The sequence below is a fragment of the Lissotriton helveticus genome, chromosome 3_1 (assembly GCF_964261635.1).
Source record: "Lissotriton helveticus chromosome 3_1, aLisHel1.1, whole genome shotgun sequence".
NCBI lineage: Eukaryota > Metazoa > Chordata > Amphibia > Caudata > Salamandridae > Lissotriton > Lissotriton helveticus.
Window position 1 is genome coordinate 2,073,077,698 of NC_136061.1, and position 21,088 is coordinate 2,073,098,785.

Genomic DNA, 21,088 nt, shown 5'->3' on the forward strand with positions numbered 1-21,088 from the left:
AGTTGTCAACTTAACTGACAGAAACCTCTCTACTGCACAGATGCAGATTTTGAAGAAAGGCTTTGGTTTTGTCCCCTTTGACCACACTGGACAAATTCCAACTCCGCTGTAAAATCAACAAGTTCATCAGGAAACTCAAACTGAGGGCCTTCTTTGAAGGCAAACCATTGATCAATGACACCAAGGGTTTTCTGGTTTGAGAGGGAAATCCACATTCACCCCTCTTGTTATGTCAGTCCCGGTTGAGATATTGGACGTTGAGAAAGCAGTTCTGAAGGAAATAGGGGAAATTAACCCAAACACTATCAGGACATTATACTATACAGCCAGAAGGTAAAATGTACCCATCAAAGATCTGTCTGATGACAAAAAAACTGTGATCAAGCCAGTTGACATAGGGGGAGATATTGTCTTAGAAACAGCTGGGGCATATCAGAAAGAATGTCTGAGGCTCCTCAATGATTAGAGAAATTTTGAAGTCCTCCTTGTAGATCCAACTGAGTTTCTGAGAACACAAATAGGCCACATGACGGACAAGTCCTGGTACATGACTAGATTTCAGAAAAAGAGGGAGTGTTCCTTACCAATAAAACCTTGGTCACTCCATATTTCTACAGGATCCCAATGATAAACAAGAATTTGGTTAACCTGCCTGGGCGACCTATAGTGTCCTGGATAGATTCTATTTTAGAGCCACTATCCAGATTTGCTGTTGCTTTTTGAGGCTGCTAGTTCAAAACATCAATACTTACCTAAAAGATACCAAGAACGTTTTACACCTCCTAAGGGATTCAATCAATCAATCAATCAGAGCATTTGTATGGCGCACTACTCACCCGGAGGGTCTCAAGGCGCTGGGGGGGGGGGGGTCCGCTACTGCTCGAACAGCCAGGTCTTGAGCTGCTTCCTGAAGGCGAGGTGGTCCTGGGTCAGGCGGAGGTGGGTCGGAAGGGAGTTCCAAGTCTTGGCGGCCAGGTAGGAGAAGGACCTTCCTCCTGTGGTGGCTCTTCAGATGCGGGGGACGGCGGCGAGGGCGTGGCTGGTCGATCGAAGCTGGCGCGTGGGAGCGTAGAAGTTGAGGCGGCTGTTGAGGTATCCTGGTCCTTGGTTGTGTAGGGCTTTGTGTGCGTGGGTGAGGAGCCGGAAGGTGATACTCTTGTTGACCGGGAGCAAGTGCAGGTCTCTCAGGTGTCCGGAGATGTGGCTGCGGCGGGGGATGTCCAGGATGAGTTGTGCTGAGGTGTTCTGGATCCGCTGGAGTCTCTTCTGGAGTTTGGCGGTGGTTCCGGCGTAGAGGGAGTTACCGTAGTCCAGGCGGCTGGTGACGAGGGCCTGGGTGACCGTCTTCCTGGTCTCGGTGGGGATCCATCGGAAGATCTTGCGTAGCATTCGCAGGATGTTGAAGCACGACGAGGAGACGGCGTTGACTTGTCTGGTCATGGAGAGGGTGGAGTCCAGGATGAAGCCCAGGTTGGTCTGTTGGTTTGGGTGCGCTGCCCAGGGCGGGGGGCCACCAGGAGTCATCCCAGGCGGAGGGTGAGGATCCCAGGATGAGGACTTCCGTCTTGTCCGAGTTCAGTTTCAGGCGGCTGTTCGACATCCATTTGACTACGTCTGTCATCCCTTCGTGCAGGTTGGCTCTGGCGGTGGCGGGGTCGTTAGTGAGGGAGAGGATCAGCTGGGTGTCGTCGGCGTAGGAGATGATGTTCAGGTTGTGCTGGCGTGCGATGGCTGCGAGGGGGCTCATGTAGACGTTGAAGAGAGTTGGGCTGAGCGAGGATCCTTGAGGAACGCCGCAGATGACTTCGGTGGCCTCCGATCTGAACGGGGGGAGGCGGACTCTCTGTGTCCTTCCGGCGAGGAAGGAGGTGATCCACTCCAGTGCCTTCTCCTGGATTCCGATGTTGCTGAGGCGCTGTACTAGGGTACGGTGGCAGACAGTGTCGAAGGCCGCGGAGAGGTCCAGGAGGATGAGGGCCACTGTTTCTCCGTTGTCGAGCAGGGCTCGGATGTCATCTGTAGCTGCGATCAGGGCGGTTTCGGTGCTGTGGTTGGCCCGGAAGCCAGACTGCGAGAGGTCGAGGGAGCCGTTCGTCTCGAGGAAGGCGGCCAGTTGCTTGTTGACGGTCTTCTCGATGACTTTGGCCGGGAACGGGAGCAGCGAGATGGGGCGGTAGTTCTTGAGGTCGGTAGGGTCTGCTGATGGTTTCTTGAGTAGAGCGCTGAGTTCGGCGTGCTTCCAGCTCTCCGGGAAGGTGGCGATGTCGAAGGAGGTGTTGATGATGTCCCGCAGGTGGGGTGCGATGACAGCGTCGGCCTTGTTGAAGACGTGGTGAGGGCAGGGGTCTGTCGGAGATCCGGAGTGGATGGAGTTCATCGTGCGGATGGTGTCTTCGGTGCTGATCGGGGTCCAGGCACGGAGGGTGGTGGTGGGGGGCGGTGGTTCGGTCGTGGCGTGCGTCGGTTGAGTGCTGAAGCTGTTGTGTATGTCCGCGATCTTGTTGTGGAAGTAGGAGGCGAGGGAGTTGCAGAGGTCTTGCGAAGGGGTGATGTCGTTGTTTCCGGCGTTGGGGTTGGAGAGCTCTTTGACGATGTTGAAGAGTTCCTTGCTGTTGTGTGCGTTGTTGTCCAGTCGTTCCTTGAATGCGGTTTTCTTGGTGGCACGGATCAGCTGGTGGTGTTTTCGGGTGGCGAGCTTGAGGGCAGTCATGTTGTCCGGTGTTGGGTCTCTGCGCCAGGTTTTCTCGAGTGCTCTGCAGTTCTTCTTGGAGCTCTTGAGTTCGTCGTTAAACCATGGGGCTTTCTTGCTGCCGGGTCTGCTCGGCGGGGTCTTCAGCGGGGCAAGGTCGTCTGCGCAGTCGCTGATCCATTTCGTGAGGTTGGTGGCTGCTTGGCTGGGGTTCGTTGTGCTGGTGGGAAGGTTCTTGCTCAGGGAAGTAGTGAGCTGGTCTGCAGTGATCTTGTTCCAGCTTCTGCGGGGGGCCTGTTGATGGTGATGGTGGAGCGTGGTCTTTCTGTATCTGAAGTGGACGCAGCTGTGGTCCGTCCAGTGGAGTCCCGTGGCGTGGCTGAAGGCGATGTCCTTGCTGGAAGAGAAGACCGGGTCGAGCGTGTGTCCAGCGTAGTGTGTGGGGGTGGTCACCAGTTGCTTGAGTCCGAGGTTGGCGAGGTTGTCCAGCAGGGTGGTGGTGTTGCGGTCGTTGTTGTTCTCCAGGTGGAAGTTGAGGTCCCCGAGGAGGATGTAGTCAGCGGAGAGGAGGGCGTGTGGGCTGACGAAGTCGGCGATGTCCTCGCTGAATTTTGTGCGTGGTCCCGGGGGTCTGTAGATGAGGGTGCCTCTGAGGGTGGTCTTGGGGTTGACGTGGATCTGGAAGTGCAGGTGTTCGGCGGGTGCGAGGTTGTCGTCGGTGTTGGTCGTGATGCGGATGGTGTTCCTGTGGATGATGGCGATGCCTCCTCCTGTCTGGTTGACGCGGTCCCTCCGGATGATCTTGTAGCCATCCAGGATGGCGATGGCGATGTCGGGCGCTGAGGAGGCGTTCATCCAGGTTTCCGTGAGGAAGGCGACATCTGGGGCTGTGGTGTCGAGCAGGTTCCAGAGCTCGACGGCGTGTCTGTGGACGGAGCGGGTGTTGAGCAGGATGCACTTCAGGTGGGTGCTGCTGGAGTTCGGCATGGTGGGTGCTGGTGTAGCGTGGGTCCGGTCGCAGGTGAACTTGCAGGAGTGGCAGCTGAAGGGTCCGTGGGTGCATCTCGGTGTGGCTCAGTAGCAGCCCGGGGTTCGGCCGGTGTTGAGAGCGTTGAGTTCGGTGGAGTCGTAGGTTCGTCTGGTCGGCTTCCGGCGGGTGGGCTGGGGTCTGCGGGGGCCAGGGGTCCTGGCGCTGGGCGCGGTCCAGGCGTGGACGGGCGCAGACGGGCTTACCTTTGGCGCACCTTCGGCGCTCAATCGGTGCTCCCGCTGCGCGCGTCCGCTGCGCGGTCGCTCCGGGGGCGTCATAAGTAAGGAGCCGGTAGGGCGGGTCAGCTGGGTGGCGGGAGCGTGGGCGGCCAATGGGCGGTAGGGGGGCGGAGTCGGCGTGGTCAGTGGCGGGAAGGGGGACTGAGGACGGCTCGGCGGCGGCTGGGGCGGCGGCGGGTAGCAGCGAGGCAGCAGGACAGCTTGTCAGGGCAGCACAGGTGGTCAGCGGGCAGGAGCAGCGAAGTGGGGGTGACCTCGCCTGGAGCAGGCTCAGCGGTCAAGGGATTCCTTGCTTGAACCAGAAATCCAGCTACTAATGGGACTTGACATTGAGAGCCTCTATACAAGGCTCCCTCACAATGAGACCTATCAAACACCCAGTAATGTGGTGATGGAATGCTGCATTTATTTTATGTTACATTTTATGTTTTAATTTGAAGGGACATTTTACCTACAAAAACACAGGATCACCTTCACGCCAAGCATTGCTAGCCTCTATGTCATTCAGAGAAACACAAGAGCTTAAGCCCTCAAAACCCCTATCACAATCACATTAAATTGTGGAAAAGATATATTGATGATGGCTTATTTATATTGAAGGGCGACGAATACATATTTCCTACACTGCCTGAACACACAGACAAAGTTTCTTAAGTTCTCTCATACTATCAGCAAAAAAGAATTGGTATTCCTAGATCTCAATATTATACCTGACCAGAGCATACTCAGAACTACAACACAAGAGAAACCAACAGCTAAGAACTGCCTACTCCTTTACTCCACCTCATAGAAAACCTCCCTTTTGGACAGTTCCTTTGACTGAGAAAAAGTTCTTGAATCTGCAGGATTCGAAAGTGCAGGCAGGACAACTGGCTACAAACCTTGAGGCCAGGAAATATCCTCACAGGATAGTGGCACAAGCTATGAAACAGGCTCAAAACAAAAACAGAGAAGCCCTACTGGGCATCCACTCTCAAAAAGTAAAAGTAGAGAGACCAATTTGTGTCACCACTTTCAAAATTACTTCTAATCAAGTAACCGACTTATCTGAAGGAGGGCAAGGTTTTCTGTTCCTCTATCTCTACTGCATTTTTGATAGTATGTGTATATGTAGAAATGTACCATTGAGTCCATGGTGTAGTAAGGTCTACCCTCAAATATGGCACACCCCTGCTCTTGATGTATGCTGCTGCACCACAGAAAGGTATTTCAAAGGAAGCCACCTATAGGAGATTCGGCATTGCCTCTAATTCTGCAGTTCGCTATATGCCATTTCAGACAACCCAGACCAGATGTTATTCCTTGTAGGATTCTAACGCAGCATAATGAGCAGGAGTTTAGTCTGCCAAAAACTATTTGATGAACAGTCCTTTGATTGAATGTCTTCTAAACCCATTGGAGATATCACACCAGTCCTTGTGGAAGCTTTGTATAATGGCTTTTTTACCTGAGACAATTTTCTATGTGAGGGATCCAATATTTTAGTTTTGCTGAGGCCAAGAAACAGGCATGTCATAAATACTACAATAGGTCTAAGTATGGCCTGAGGTAGGCAGTTCAGACTGCAGTATTATGATGGGAGCACCCATAGGGCGGTCCCAAACATCCATTTGTCAATGGAAACTTGTGTGGCAGGAGGAAAGGACCTGCAGCACAAGCTTCCATTGACAAATGGATGTTTGTAAACATCCCTGTACCACGTGGCAGGCACCTCATGGTGCCTGCCTCATGGTGTAGGCGTATTTAGGGGGCACCATAGGTGCCGCCCAGTCCCAATAGCAGAGTGCCAGGGAGAGAGCCCTGCTAGGGGCCCCCAAAGATACATTCCGCGAGTTTTTTAATGTTATAAAGTCCGACATGAAAAGGATGTTGAAAAGTGCCATCATAATCTAAACGGCGGAGCCATGCCTGGCTCCGCCGTCATTCACGGTATCAAGGTGTTTTCCCAAGCACTCACAGGCTTCTTGAGCCCGTTGGAAGCACAGCAGATGGTCCCTATACCCGCGACCTCTGCCCGCTGCATCATAATACAGTGGGCGAACAGCAATGTCAGATGTTGGTGGGTCCGACACTGACGTACCATCCGTGTCGGACCCACCGACATCATAATCAGCCCCTATGTGTCTGCAATGGACACCAGAGTATCTGGCTTACAGGCAAGATGTACAAATTTCTTGTTGCTAAAGGCAGTTACAATGTGCAACTCTACTTTTTGCGATCAGAAAATTATTTTGTGAACTGACCAATGCACTAATAGCTTGGCTCACAAAATAAGGAATTAAAGTGATCACATCGATGGTGGCCTGCAATAATCAGCAGAACACTATCCCTTTGATTGCTTTTCAAAAAAGTAAACTTTGTTTTTCAAGCAGCTCAATTTTCCAACAGGAATCCGGCTGTTTTAAAAGCAACGTTTCTCTTTTGAATAGTTTCAGTGACTCTATTTCCAGTGCTGGATGCCACACACCTAAATGGTGATTAGCCTAAAGCAGTAAAATTACAAAATTGTAAGACTAAATTTACACATGTGTGTGGCCTATTCACAAAGGTAAACTTACTTGTGAGTAAATATACGTGTGAAAGTTTACTCTTATATTTTTGAATAACTTAACTACTTATGGCTATTCACTATTAATGTAAAGGTGCTCAAAAGTGTAGACTTACATGTCCCCACACCCTGAATGCAAGGGCTGGAGCTAATCTATGAGTGTGACGGTACTTCTTGTAAATTATAGGGTAAACTTTAAAAGTCTACTAAACTTCCCAAAAATGTTTACAAAAAGGTGCTAAAATGTATGCTAATTAATTTAAATATTTATTTTAAATGTACAATAACCCACAACAATTCTATTGTATTAACAACTTAATTTTAAATTAAACATTTAATTATTTTTAATTTTAAACATGTACATTAAGATGATGTATCTGAGGTTTAATAAATAAAAAGCCATCTAATGTAAAACAATTATATATTTTTATTCTGTATCCAAAACTATTAAAAGCGATGTATTGAATTAATTAACTGTAATGATATAATTTTTATAAATATTTATGTTACATTCTTTTTTATATTTTAAAAAGCTAATAAAATACTTTAAAATAAAATAATATTTATGTTCTCTTTTTAGAATATTGTAATCTATTTTAACCTTTGCTCCTATGTGGTTTTATTTTACTTCCCTATCTCCATTACTTTCTATGGGAGGGTGTTGCAGTATCTGTGAGTGATATTGGGAGGTGCTGGACTAACTTCAGCCTGAGCTAAAGTATATTTATAATCATTTTGAATCTTCTTTTGGCTGAAATAACTATATAAGGGCAGTTTGCAAATGTGAAGAGGTTTACTCTTTTGTTGGTGGTTGCATGGCCCTTCCTAAACCCTTCCTTAACTCACCCTTACTCCTCCCATAACCCCATGCCTTTCGTAATAAGTATTAACCGTTTTCCACCCACTTCCCTCTGTCCCTCCCATATTTACGACTAAAAAGTATAGCTGCGTGCGCGGAGGTCTCTCATGTTGGGATGGTGATGTCCACACCTAAGAGGTATAAGAGGTGGATATATTGGCACGTAGGTATGTGAATAGCATTTTGAAGTACGTTATTAGTAAATGCACTTCCAAAATGTCCTTTCACAATGCAGTTTGTGAATAGGCCCCAAATTGTTTAATTAGTCAATGAGAATGTTTACCATAAAGTGATACACCTCTGTTTGTTTCAAATGAATTATATTTACTAATGTTTTTAATATTTTGTATGGACCCTTCATGTTGCCAACATTGATGAAAGTGTAACACCCTAGAAATCTAGCTTCCTATTTGTCGTGTTGGAGCATTCTATGTTTGGAATGCAACAACATCATTCGGGGAATTAAGAATGTAAAGGGGATTCTGGGAGGGACAGTTGGAGGAAGTTGAAGCAATGTGAAGCTGTAATGTTATCTGGGAGCAGATTTGCCAATAAAGAAGATTAATACAATTTTAAGGAGGAGGTCTTCTTTACAAATTGGCGACGAGGCAATTAACCAAATGAGCAAATGAAGAAAAAGTGAGGTGAGGAGGACGGGAGAATTGAAAGTGACTGAGCGCATACAGCGTATAACGTATAGAAGCGGAATTGAGTGGCAAAAGGAGAAAACCGTGAGGAGGACGGGAGAATTGAAAGTGACTGAGCGCATACAGCGTATAACGTATGGAAGCGGAATTGAGTGGCAAAAGGAGGAAACCATTACCTGGAAGAGGCATGCTGAGGCATGGAGCGTAATTTAAAAGTTGTCTCGTGCGCCATAGGAAACTGTCTCGTGTGCTGTCTGTGACGATAGAATGCAGGAGCAATTATCGCGCGCAAGCACGAGATCAGCATAATAAGACATCGCGTAAAAAAGAGGGCTACACGAGAGGTGTAGCGTGTGACGTCATCACGCTCAGCGGCCATTTTAAGAGATTGGGATGTTATATATGCATTTCAATGCGAAACAAGACTGAAGAAACGCATTGAGATCGAAGAGAAGACTGTTAAGAAGGAAAAACACGGCAAGTGTGTGGAAAGAAGCAGGAGTTCGTTTTTAAAAGAAAAAAAACAACATATTACTTAGGAATATTCTAAAATTTGGATATTTTAAGATAAAAAAATGTATTTACAAAAAAAATATATAATAATTATTCTTTTTATTATCAATTGTGAATTTGAAGAAGAATTAAAAGAAGATGTGTGCAGCAAAAACTTTCACGTTAACACCACCAATACCATTCCTAGCAGAACCTGGAGAACCAAAGATTAGATGGCAGGAATGGAAAGTGTATTTTAAGAACTATATGTTTACCATAAAGAATGATGATATGACACCAGAAATAAAAAAAGGAATTTTGCTACATTCTTTGGGACCGGAAGGAATTAGACAGTATGAACAAATGCAAAAGAAAGAAAGAGGAGAAGATGAAACAAATGAGTATGAAAACGCATTCGATGATTTGGAAAGATACTACGCACCGACAGTATGTGTAGCAATTGATAGATACAAATTCTTCAGGAGGAAACAAGAACAGAATGAGAAAATAGATGATTATTTAAGTACACTAAAGAAAATGGCGGAGAAGTGTAGATTCGGGCAAATTGAAGAAGAACTAATAAGAGATCAGGTCATCATGCTTACTAACAACAAAAGAGTGCAAGAAAGATTATGGACTATGGGAGATGGAACATTGAACAGAGTACTGGCAGTAGTAAGAAAAGCGGAAGAATCTGTCAGGTGTGCGAAGGAAGCATTAGCCGAGGAAAACGGGAAAAGTAAAGAAGAAGTATGCGTTGTAAGGAAGACCATAAGGGCAAGTAGTGTTTGATGCAGAAAAAAAAGACAAGAGTGATGAAAGAAGGTTGGAGGAGAAGAATTACCAGCCAAGTAGAGTGACTACAGGAGAGGAAGTCAGACTAATTTGGCATGTTACAGATGTGGTAGCTACACACATTTAGCTGACAGTAAGGCTTGTAGGGCGAGAGATCAGAAGTGCACGGTATGTGGATTGGTTGGACATTATGCAAGAGTTTGTTACAGAAAAGAAAGAACAACAAGGATAAAATACGTGACGGAAGAAAGCAGAGAGGGAATTAGAAGAGATGAAGAAGAAGATTCAGAGGAAGATGATGATGTTTTTATGATAAAAGAATTTATTTTGGATGTCAAGTGTAAGGGAAGGAGTAAACCGAAATGTGAGATTGAGGTTTCAGGTGTAAAAGTGATATTGGTAGCTGATTCCGGATCACCATATACCATTGTGAATTTAGACATGTGGAAGGAGAATTTTGAGAATCAAATTGGAGTTGAGTTAATGGAATGTGATATAAATCCAAGAAGTTACACTTGGCAAAGCATTCCTATGGTGGGGTGTAGAGATGTGAGATTTGAATTCAAAGGGAGAGTAGCCAAGGGAAGAATGTATGTTGCCGAATATGGACCAAGTGTATTAGGATGGAAGGACCAGGCAAGTTTAGATATAATACTAAATCCGAATGCGAGAGAACAAGTTATGGTAATTGGTGAGTGTGATGATTTAAAAAATGAGATTAAAGAGGAGTATGGTGATGTATTTTCAAGCAAAATTGGTGTACTTAAAGGATTCAAACTTGAAATTAAGTTGAAAGATAATGCAGTTCATGTGAACTATAAAGTCGGGAATGTTCCGTGTGCAGTGAGGAGTGAATTGGGAAAAGAGTTGAATGGGTTGGAAACATCAGGTATATTTGAGAGGATTAAGTTGTTTGTGTGGATGTTTAGAGCGTATTTGTGGGAGAGTGAGTTTGATGTGAAAACTGAAAATAAGCCTTTGGTGAATTTATTGACTGCTGGGGGTATGATAAGAGCTTCAGCAAGAATAGTAAGATTTTCAATGAGAAGTGAGTTGAGTGTAGAATCAGGATTTGTGTTAAGGGGAGGAAAAATGATACCACCTAAGAGTTTGAGGAAAAGAATAGTAGATCTTTGTCTTGAAGGGCATTTTGGTATTGTGAGGACAAAGGAAAGGGTTAAAAGTTCGTATTGGTGGCCAGGTGTAGACATAGAGGTGGAGAGAGTTGTGAGGAAGTGTGAAGAATGTGCTGATTCAGATAAAAGTTTAGCGACAATGAGACCACAATTGTCATCTGTACAGTGCCCAGGAGTTGTAGAGAAAGCTGATGCGGAAACAGTAGTAATCTTTCTAAATGGAGTATTTCTGAGTAAAGATTTGCCTAAAAGAGTGATTAGTGGAAATGGAACACATTTTACGGCTGTGAAATTTGAGGAATTTTTGAAGAGTGCGGTTGAGCGATTTAATCGTGTTACAAAGGGAACAATTCAGATTGCGTGTGAGAATGAGAGGAACTGGGAGGTAGAATTTAGGACATTTTTGTGGGGTTATCGTCTCACGTTTTCTCTCACGGGTTTGAGTCCATTTGTGATAATGAGAGGTAGAGAGCCTTTCACTGAAGATAATATTGGATGGATGGAGAGTACAAAATACATTCAATGGTCACCTAAGAATGACAAGGAAAACATCATTAAGGCACAACAAGTGTACAATATTAAAAAAAATACAGGAGATGGATGTTGATGGAGCTGGAGCTGTGGGTGGAGCTACAGATATGTTTGATGAATGGCTGTGGGAGGATGAAGTAGAGGAAGGAATGGATGGAGCTGCGGGTGGAGCTGCAGATATGTTTGATGAATGGCTGTTGGAGGATGAGGTAGAGGAAGGAATGGAAACAGAAGAGGAGAGTAGTCCAGGAAGTGGACGGGCTGATGATTTGGGAAATAATGAATTGTGTGAACCACAAATTTATGAAGGTTCAAAGAGACTGGGAAGGTTTGGTAGAGTTATTAATACTCCTCACAAATTCAGTGATTACATGTTAGAGTATGTATCTTATTTTTTATATTGTTATTTTTATTTTTTGTGTTTGTTCCTTTTGTTTTTGTTTGGAAGGGGGAAGATGTGTCGTGTTGGAGCATTCTATGTTTGGAATGGAACAAAATCATTCGGGGAATTAAGAATGTAAAGGGGATTCTGGGAGGGACAGTTGGAGGAAGTTGAAGCAATGTGAAGCTGTAATGTTATCTGGGAGCAGAGTTGCCAATAAAGAAGATTAATACAATTTTAAGGAGGAGTTCTTCTTTACACTATTGTGTTCTTTTTATTTATTTTGACTTGGGACCAAAGAATTGTTTTGCCTCTATTGTAACCTCAAGTCCATGCTTCCGACATGCTGCTTAAAAATAAGATACCTTTATTTTCTGAGCAGTGGCTGTAATTGTTGTTTGGTTGGTTGTTACCCACAACATCTAAACATATTTTGATTATATTTGCCTTGTCTCTCAGGCTGTGCTACCGAAGGTGAGACAAAAGCAAGTTAATTGAAACTGGTTTGCCACTGAAGAGTGCTCACATCAGGAGTATGCGTCTTTCATTACATGGGAGTGATATGTTTCACAAGCACTCAGAGAATCTTTGTCTTTGATGGTTACACATGTTCATTTAATTTTGCTCATTAGCATACATCAGCAGATATATCTGTGAGTCTTCTCAGAGAGGAGGTGGCTAAAAAAATTATTGTAAAAGGTGATATCTTCTTGAGATAGGACTTTGTTGTATGGTTATACCATTCACGTACTCCTCGGTGGGAGTATGTCCCTTGATTTGAAACATTTTACTTGCCAAATGCAAAGACCAAACAACCATTATTTTTAACTGAACGTTTGCAGATTCATTTCTGCTCTTAGGGACTTTTCACTTTTCTCCATGTTCACTTTATCAGAATTTTGCCTCCCACATGGTTAGGATGTGACTGGACCCGAGATATCTATTGAGGTGTAATGGGGCAGCTGTTGAGAATGTCCCCCGTCCTTTACCATTAAGCCTTTTACTGTGACGTAATATAATTGCTGTTTTTCTTCATGAATTGTTTGGGTCGCCTGTGGACAAAAGAACAATGTAATTTGATATTAAACATGGTTGTAAAACTGAGGGGCAGATTTACAAGCCCCTTGCGCTGCCAGTACGTCACTTATTGTGACGCACTGGCAGCGCATTACACTGTCCCATATTTACAAGGATAGGAAAAGCCATATGGCCCCATTACACGCAGCACTTTGTGTGAAATGGCCATTCCATGGGTGTTGCTGTGGGTGTTCCCATGCAATACCCATGGAACCAGACACATTTCCAGATTTACAAGGATTCCTGGAAATGCGTCAGTATGTGCGGCATAGCGAGGCGCAATTGAGGGGAAATGTTTTGATTTCCCCTTGTTTTTTCCCTCTTTCAATGCGTGCTGCATTCTACAGCAGGCATTGGAAGAGGAAAAGACCTGTAGTGATGTTTTGTGCAGGAAGGTGCCCCTTACTGTACAAAAACAATCCCCCCATGGCGCAGGCATCCTTGCACCATAGTGCAAGGGTGCCTGCGCCGGCGTCTTGGCAGCTGTTTGGGCACCAGCGTAGGGTAGAGCACAGGAATGCAAGATACCATTGTAAATATGCCGCATCCCTGTGCTCTGAAAGTGCCGCAGCATGGCACAGCCAAAGGGCTTGCGGTGCCACGCTGCGGCACCTTCTTATAAATCTGCCCCTTCATTACTAGTCTCTGGATATTAATTACTGTCTGTGGCATAGCGACATCTATTTGAGACCTTTAGGATTAATGACGTTATGCCGTCATAATATTGCTTTTTGTTTGGTGTATGTGTATATGTCTCAGTAGCGGCCCGTGGAGGGAGTGCCGCAGGGGTAATGTAAACAAATAAATAAACAAAACAAATTTCATTGCACACGCTGAAACCACCAAATGCGTTTCAGCACGCGCAATGAAAATCGTTTTATTTATTTATTTGTTTACATTACTCCGGTCGGCCATGAGCCGGAGTTTACTACTCCCCACCCTGCCCCGCCCCGGCTCACCGCCCGCGGCACTCCCCCCATGGGCCGCTACTGATCTTACTTCTCATCGAGATTTTAGCCTTTTTGCGCCTATTGCTTCAGTGTATTAGCGAGGTCATTGACGAATGTTTTTGACTGACTTACAATTGAGGTTCCCAAACATTGACAAGCAGCAACACTGCCTGCACCGGTAAAATAAATGAGATCGGCATCCTTTTCATTTTGCCTGCAGGCTATAGACGCTGGAGGGTCCATGACTATTCATACATTCGGTGCTTACTTTGGATTGACGGTGGCTTGGATTCTGAACCGCCCCTGCCTTGAACAGAACAACAATAAGGAGGGATCCGTCTACCACTCGGATATTTTCTCCATGATTGGTGAGTGCGCCATTCTGGCAAGGGGAGGTTTGCTGGTTTGTAGTACTTTATAAAGTTCATATTCGTTTTCCATATGAATCATTTCTTTTTGTTTGCAGCTCTTTTGACACTACACCTAGGAAAATATTGCATCCCTTACTTCAATATTTATTTGTAAATTTTTTCATAATTATATTTATTGGCATTTCCCTTCAACATAAAAACAGATTACCGTATGACATCTCCAATGGAATTGTTGATGACATCACTGATGACATCACCGATGACACAATCTAATGATTGTGACAGTGCGGTATAGGATTTGGGGACTGAAAGTAATTCAACAAGTTTCATCTGTGCCCAATCTTCTATGTTTTTGTGTTTGTGAACTCGCCCACATTTGCTGTATGTCATCATAAGTGTTCGTTCTCTATTCAGCGTTCTGGGTTCACCCTCATAAACACCTCCCATGACCCATAATTTTAGTCAGGATGTTGACATATGTAGTAGCCTCTGGTAAGGCACCCTTACACACACTCTATACATAGCCCTGCGTTGTTTGGTAAAATACACTACAAACGTTTCTGAAATTAGCATAATAGTGCAGAACTTTATAAATATGCTTTTAGCCACACTGTGAGTTAAACCAAGGTGATCACCTGTACCATGTAATTCTTCAATAACGTGGAAAGACTCAAGATATTGAGAGAAGTTGTGCAAATAAATGTGCACACCTTATAAACCTATACTTTACATTGGATTTGTCTATACCGTAGTCTGACAACTATTTGACATGTTCCCAGAAATCCACAGCTGCAACGAAAACTTTACTGATAGGCAAACCATGCATCAGTTAACTTTCGCTATGCACAGTCAGACTTCATGTGCACAAAGTGGTTGTAAGCTGTATATGACTGTAACCGCTTTAATATCAACTTTCTCTTTGAAAATGCTATATGGATTTATGAAGTCATGTGAATAGCAGCATCACTCTGATGTCATCAGTGATGACATCAATGTGAAGTAAATTCGTTTGAGCCTATAATCTGATGGCTATGATTTGATTTTTTAAATAGTTTTCCTTCAATGGCCCATCATATGGCCTTCATGAACAATATTTTTTTTTTTATGTCCCATTACTACCCCTGTACTCCCATAGGACCTATAGAGCTCACGATAGAGTGTCATTTTACTCATGCGAGGCCTTTACTTCCTTTTCCCGATAACACAAAGGAGCCTGGGGGTTTGCTGACAGGCCCAAGTAACTAGCATATTTTGTAGTTTTTAATGACATGTCTGTGTTTTTAAGTGATGCGGTGCCACAGTTCCTAAAAAAAGCAAGACAGTAACTGCAGTACAAATGGCTCACAGGAAAACTTCTTAGGGTGGTTTTTGATAAACAATCTGGGGTGGGGGGGGGTGCTGCACTTCCTGCAGCACTCCAAACACACTTTCAGTAATGTTGGTGGTGCCCCTGTCCTTGGGATAGCACAGAAAGCCAAACATGCTACTTTTCATGATCGCATGGGCTTATGAGGCACTACTTTGCCCCGGAGGGATGAATATGCTTGAAGCAGCTTTGATGCTTTGGTTTCCTTAGTGTCACAGCCTCACACAACAATTTTTCCAAGACCAGGTGCCTGCTTTTATTTCTCATGATGGCCACAGTCCCACTCGGGGCATCCACAGCTCTGGTTTTTGTTGGGGGCTGCAGGAGGAGCCCTGGAGCCCCTATATCCCCTGCTAGTTCCCTACACACCTTCACAATTCCAGCACAGGATCCAACAACACTCTCTTCCGGTTCTGCCTCAACATGAGTAAAACCTCTCCCTTGGCTTTCCTCAGGATGCAAGACCCAATTTGTCTTTTTCTGTCCATACTGGTAACGGGCAGAAGGCAGTGTGCTGGAACTCCCGACCATTCAAGACATGGGTGCGGGGGTTCGACAACACACCTGGCTCAGATTCTCAGCTGTGTACTGAGGGATGCGGTTGCCTGAGACAATTTTTAATGTTTTGGGCCCAAGGGAATGGATTCCCTGGAGCCAAAAGAGGATTTGTGGAGGCGGCACCATGCACACCTTTTGGGCCACCCCATGGGAAATTTTCCATGTTTGTGTTAAAGCGCCTTATGATTCATTCTCTACACCGTTCCCCAGAGGGCCAGGCTTTGAAGGCAGGTATTTGAGCCACCTTAAGGCCAATTGGCTCACTCTTGGTGTTGTTTTGCTTCTGGTGGTAAGCTCTAGTTACCAGAAGCCTTTGCTGCATACCTCCTAGTCTCTCAGGTGCACTTTTTGTTGGGAGCTTGATTTTCTGGCTCCCTGTGCCATACCTGTCTTCTACAAGGGATGAAGGGGCTCTCTCCTGCTTGGGAGGTGACTTGCAAAACCCCTTCCCAGCCAGCAAGTTGAACATTCTCCTTGCCACACTACCAGGTCCCACGGACTCCTCGCTTCTTGAAGGGCACCTGTGTATGAGCGGAGATGGTATTTGGAGAAAATATCAGCTACAAAATATTGGGAGGCAGAAATATTGGAAAATACATGTCATGATGCACAAATATCCTGATGCACGAATATCGTTGACGAAAATATCATTTTGTTAGTTAAGTAATATTGTTTTTAATAATACTGATGTTTTTTATATTGTATTCAATCATATTGTCATAAAAAATATAGATTCTCTAATTATTTAATGTGTTTTAGTTGATATATTAATTTTACATATTACTATTGTTTCTATAAAAGTACCTTATTTTAAATAAAGCCTGTAATTTGATGTGATTTAGATTTTTTAATTTTAATTTATAGTGTCCTTGTGGGTTGTTGGGTTTATAGGGTGATCGGGTGGGAACTAAATCAAGCATTAATTAATTAACAATTGATTATTAATTGTTAATTATTTATTTAATTGATTTCAATTATGTAATTCATGGAATACCTATTTATTTTTTATATATTTTAGATTACAGGCTATAGGGGTGTATGGTGGTACGTTAAGTAAGAATGAATTAACAATTTATAAGAATGTTTGATTAATTATTTGCTAAAGTTCTAATTATGTAAAAGATGGATCACTGATTTATTGTGCTAATATTTTAGTTGCAGGATGCTAGGTTTGATGGTGTACAGGGTGGGAAGTTATTTAATTAATAATTCATGTAATATTTATCATTATTTGTACCTGCATTATTTAATTGCATTTTGAAATATTGAAATGATGGACTTTTTAATTTTTGTAATCATATTTTAGTTGTGAGTTTCTAGGTTAGTACGGGTCTAGGCTTGGAAGTTAATTAGGTAATGATTGATTAACAATTATTAATGAATTATTAACTAAATATTTAATTGATTTTAAACAAGTCAATTATTGAATATTTATTTTTTAAGTTATATTTTGGGTGTGGGCTACTAGATTTGTAAAGGTATAGGGAGCTAAGTTAATTAATATTTGAATAACAATTATTTATTATTTGATCATTAAATATTTAATGAATGGAAATTATGTAAATTGATCATTTGTAAACATGATATTACATGTATATACAAATTCATGTTCAATTCAATTCAAATCTTTATTTCGGTTGATTTCAACCATAAAAGATACAATTAAAAACATATTGCAATAGGAATATATTTAGGATAAGTCCGATAGTTATAAAACAACATGGTAGGGCATTTTAAATACGTGGCAGTTTACATGATCCATTCCAAATACGTCAGTAAAATCTAACTACATCAATAAATATTTTGAAAACTAAATAAAAGCAAGGCATTTAAAAAAGAAAAGAAAGCAACATTGTTTTTCAAAATTATAGGATTTATATCCAAACATGCATTCGGTACTGAGTGTTTCAATAGTTTCAATTATATTTTGACTAATAAAAAAATTTTACTGAAGAAAAAGAGAAACACAATTCCCAGATAGAGTGGCAAATTTGCTAAAGTGCAGGTGCGGGGATCTTTAGGCGATATTTGTTAGGGTCACATAATCCCTTAACAGCTAAAGCTTCAATCCAGCTTTTTTCCTGATAAGATATACATTAAATAAAAACCTGATTACACCGAAGACAACCATTTGTGACGTATCTGTATTCAATATACGTTCAGCCTCACTACAACATCTAACATTCAAGTTTTTACAAAGTGGCCTAATCCATTTTTTCCTAGGAGTGTCATATGAGGGACATAAAAATAGTATATGTAAATCATTTTCCTTAACCTCTTGTCTGCACAAAACGCACCAATCACAACTATTATCATCATCATTTTTTTTGCCCCAACTAGATTTATTAACATTTGCCTGAACCCTGTATCTAAATTTCATAAACAGGGATTTCGCTAGCGGGGGACGTACCTCATCCAAAAAGGGTTCGAACTGCGCTACATCTTTGAAAGCTAAAAATCTTAATGTTAGAGAACCCCATGGAGGAACCATGTAGCACAATATAATTAATGTAGGCCCAGAAGGAAGACTTTAATAATTTCTTGCAGGCCGAAGTCAACTGAAGTGGTTCCTCCCAATAATGGGATAAACCCTACTTCGTAATCCACGATGCCACATGTTTGAACCATGGGATGTCCTTACTTTGGTCAGTCTTCATGATCTCCTCTAGGCCTTCTCTATAATTTAAGAAATCTGGCGTTGACCAAATCCTCACCCAGAATAAAAGAGGTCTTAATAGTGCATGGTGATCAGTGCGTTTAATGTTAAGATCCATGACAATTGGAATTAAAGTCGTTCTAATAGGGAAACTTAATAATTTCCGAATGAAGGTATTTTCTCCCAATTCTTTTTGCAGTGAGGCCCCCATATTTCCGCTCCATAAAGGGAGGCTGATTGAGCTTCATATTTAATTACCTCCAAAGCAGGGGAGACTGCTTTTGAAGCACAAGCCCCATATTTTTTCAGGATAGGCGATTAATTTTGGAGCAGAATGATCCTATTCTTTTCCAATTGCGGCTTCAAGAACAATTTGGTATCCAATGTGATCCCTAGCTAATTAAAGCTTTGCACATGTTCTAGTTTCTGATTTTTTAATACCAAGTTCTTCTCAAAAGATTTATGTTGATTTATTGACATGTATTTGGTTTTGCTGGAATTGATTTCAAGGCCTTTTGTAGTACATATATATGAAAAGAATCCACTAGGCATTGCAGTCCCTTTGGGGTTTGTGAAATTAAAATGGTGTCATCAGCAAATAGTAATGCTAGTACCACTTCACCCCCTAACTTGGGAGAGTCATTTTTGCAGCTTTCCAAGTATTTTGGGATGTCATTTACATACAGTGAGGAGACCGTGGGTGCCAGTACACACCCCTGGCGTACACCCCTTCTCACAGGTATTGCCTTAGTGAGTTCTTCCCTGGGCCCCCATCTTACTTTAGCAAAGTTCCCTTCGTGAAACCTGATTAATTGTAGTTCACCCGGCACCTCTAAGCATTTTAACAAATTCCACAATAAGTACCAGGGTACCAGGTCGAATGCTGACTTTAAATCTACAAAGGCAATGTATAGACTGCCCTTCCGTACGTTGATATATTTCCAGCATATACATGTAAAGCTAAAAACATGATCAATCGTGCTAGTTTTAATTCTAGACCCTGATATTTCGAAAGAACTTTGGTCTCTTCTATCCACTCAGTTAATCTATTTAAAATATGCCTGGCAAAAACTTTTTGTAAAATATCAATTAAACTGATAGGGCAATAATTTGCAGGATCATGTCGATAGTCCTTTTTAAATATTGTCACAATCTCTCCCCATTTCCATGTTTCAGGTATCGGTGTGCCTGCAACTATTGAATTACACAAGAAATGTATGTATGGTCCCCAAACATCAATATCAAGTTTCATTAGATCTCCTGGAATTTTGTCGGGCCCGGGGGCTTTCCTCCGGGGGCTTTCCCCAGTTTAACGGCCTCCATTGCCTTTATTGTTTCTTTTAGGCTAAACTGCATGTTGGCAGCCTTTCAGATAAGCTACAAACCTTTAGTTATAACAAACTGGTCCCAATTTGTATCTGAGTAGAGGCGGGAAAAATGTTCGACCCATGTATTCTCATCTAGGAGTAGGTCTTTCCTAGACCGTCCTGTTTTATTACCTTTCGCTATTAATCTCCAAAAGCCTGCCTGATCCTTGGACTTCGTCCCAGGCTTTTTTCACTTCTGCAAGTGATCTCTTATAATTATTCCTCTTTTCCCTTATTGCAAATATATTATTACTTTTGATTGCCTGGATTAAATCTGTTTTAGCTACCCGGCAATCTTTGTTGTGCCAGTGATTTCTCGCATCCTTCTGATAATGACCTCCTCCGTTCCTCTCTTTAGGTATAGTTGAGGCGTTTACCAAGGTCTACCAAGGATGATGGTCACTCTCAGTTCTAGGGTTGATTTTAAGGTCAAGAACATATGGCCAAAACTCTATTGATACCAGTATGTAGTCTATGTTAATCCGCGAGGTACCTCTACAAAATGTGCCCATTGCATGCTCTCAAGTCATGACCCATTGAGAGCATCCGAATTTGGGCCACTGCTATGGTACACCTTACCTCCCTATTGCTTTCTAAAGCCGGAATGTTGTTTGCCATATCCTGTTCATCGAAAAGGTTATTAAAGCCCAATACAGGTTCAAAATTGCAATTAAAGTTGCCACCATCAATTATCCTCGGCCTGGGCCCTAGTGCATTTAAAAAGGAATCTAGTTGCTCTATTACTAACGATTCATTGCAGGCAGGACTTGGCTTATTATAGATGTTAACTAAATATAAATCTTTACCATCCTGAGTGACCATTTTAAACCCCCCAAGTCATGTGACGGTATATGCAATGGAACAATGTCAATTTCGAGGGTGATTCTTATCCCTATTACTAGGCCCCCGATGGCCTACCCCTTACTGATGGTCTAGCGTCCACATTAAACATCCTAAAGCCCACTCTGTGGGGGGTTTCCAGTGACCATGTCTCCTGGAGGAGAGTAATGTCACTCTGTTCTATATATTCGTTCCATACCATGTCAATTAAATTCCTATTTAGCCCTGCTATATTCCAGGAGATGAGCTGCACCTCCAGGTTCTTACTCAATTCTATAATTGAATGTTATCATTCGGCACAGTTAGATTGTTGGTGTCCATAGGGTGGGCTAAATATAACTTCGAACTAGGAGCTTGTGAGATCGAAGCGGACTCTACTGCCCCCTGTCTAAATAACTCATTTATCCTGACCATTGGAACACACTGCAAGACATCTACACTCGGCGCATATAAAGGTTGTCGGAGTGCGACAGGGAAATTTGCCCGGGGAATTGCGGGGATATTTGCTTTGCGGAGTCAATCTAAGTCATCTAGGGACGATAGTCCTTCAAATCT

General features: G+C 43.0%; 1 protein-coding gene across 2 annotated transcripts in view; it reads left to right on the plus strand.

Moving 5' to 3' along the window:
- RHCG (Rh family C glycoprotein) overlaps positions 1 to 21,088 on the plus strand; it is a 401,798-nt gene that overhangs the window by 213,695 nt on the left and 167,015 nt on the right. For both annotated transcript variants that reach the window (XM_078683199.1, XM_078683198.1), the window contains exon 4: positions 13,596 to 13,743. In XM_078683199.1, coding sequence (XP_078539325.1) covers positions 13,596 to 13,743 — 148 coding nt within the window. The remainder of the gene's footprint in view (positions 1 to 13,595; positions 13,744 to 21,088) is intronic.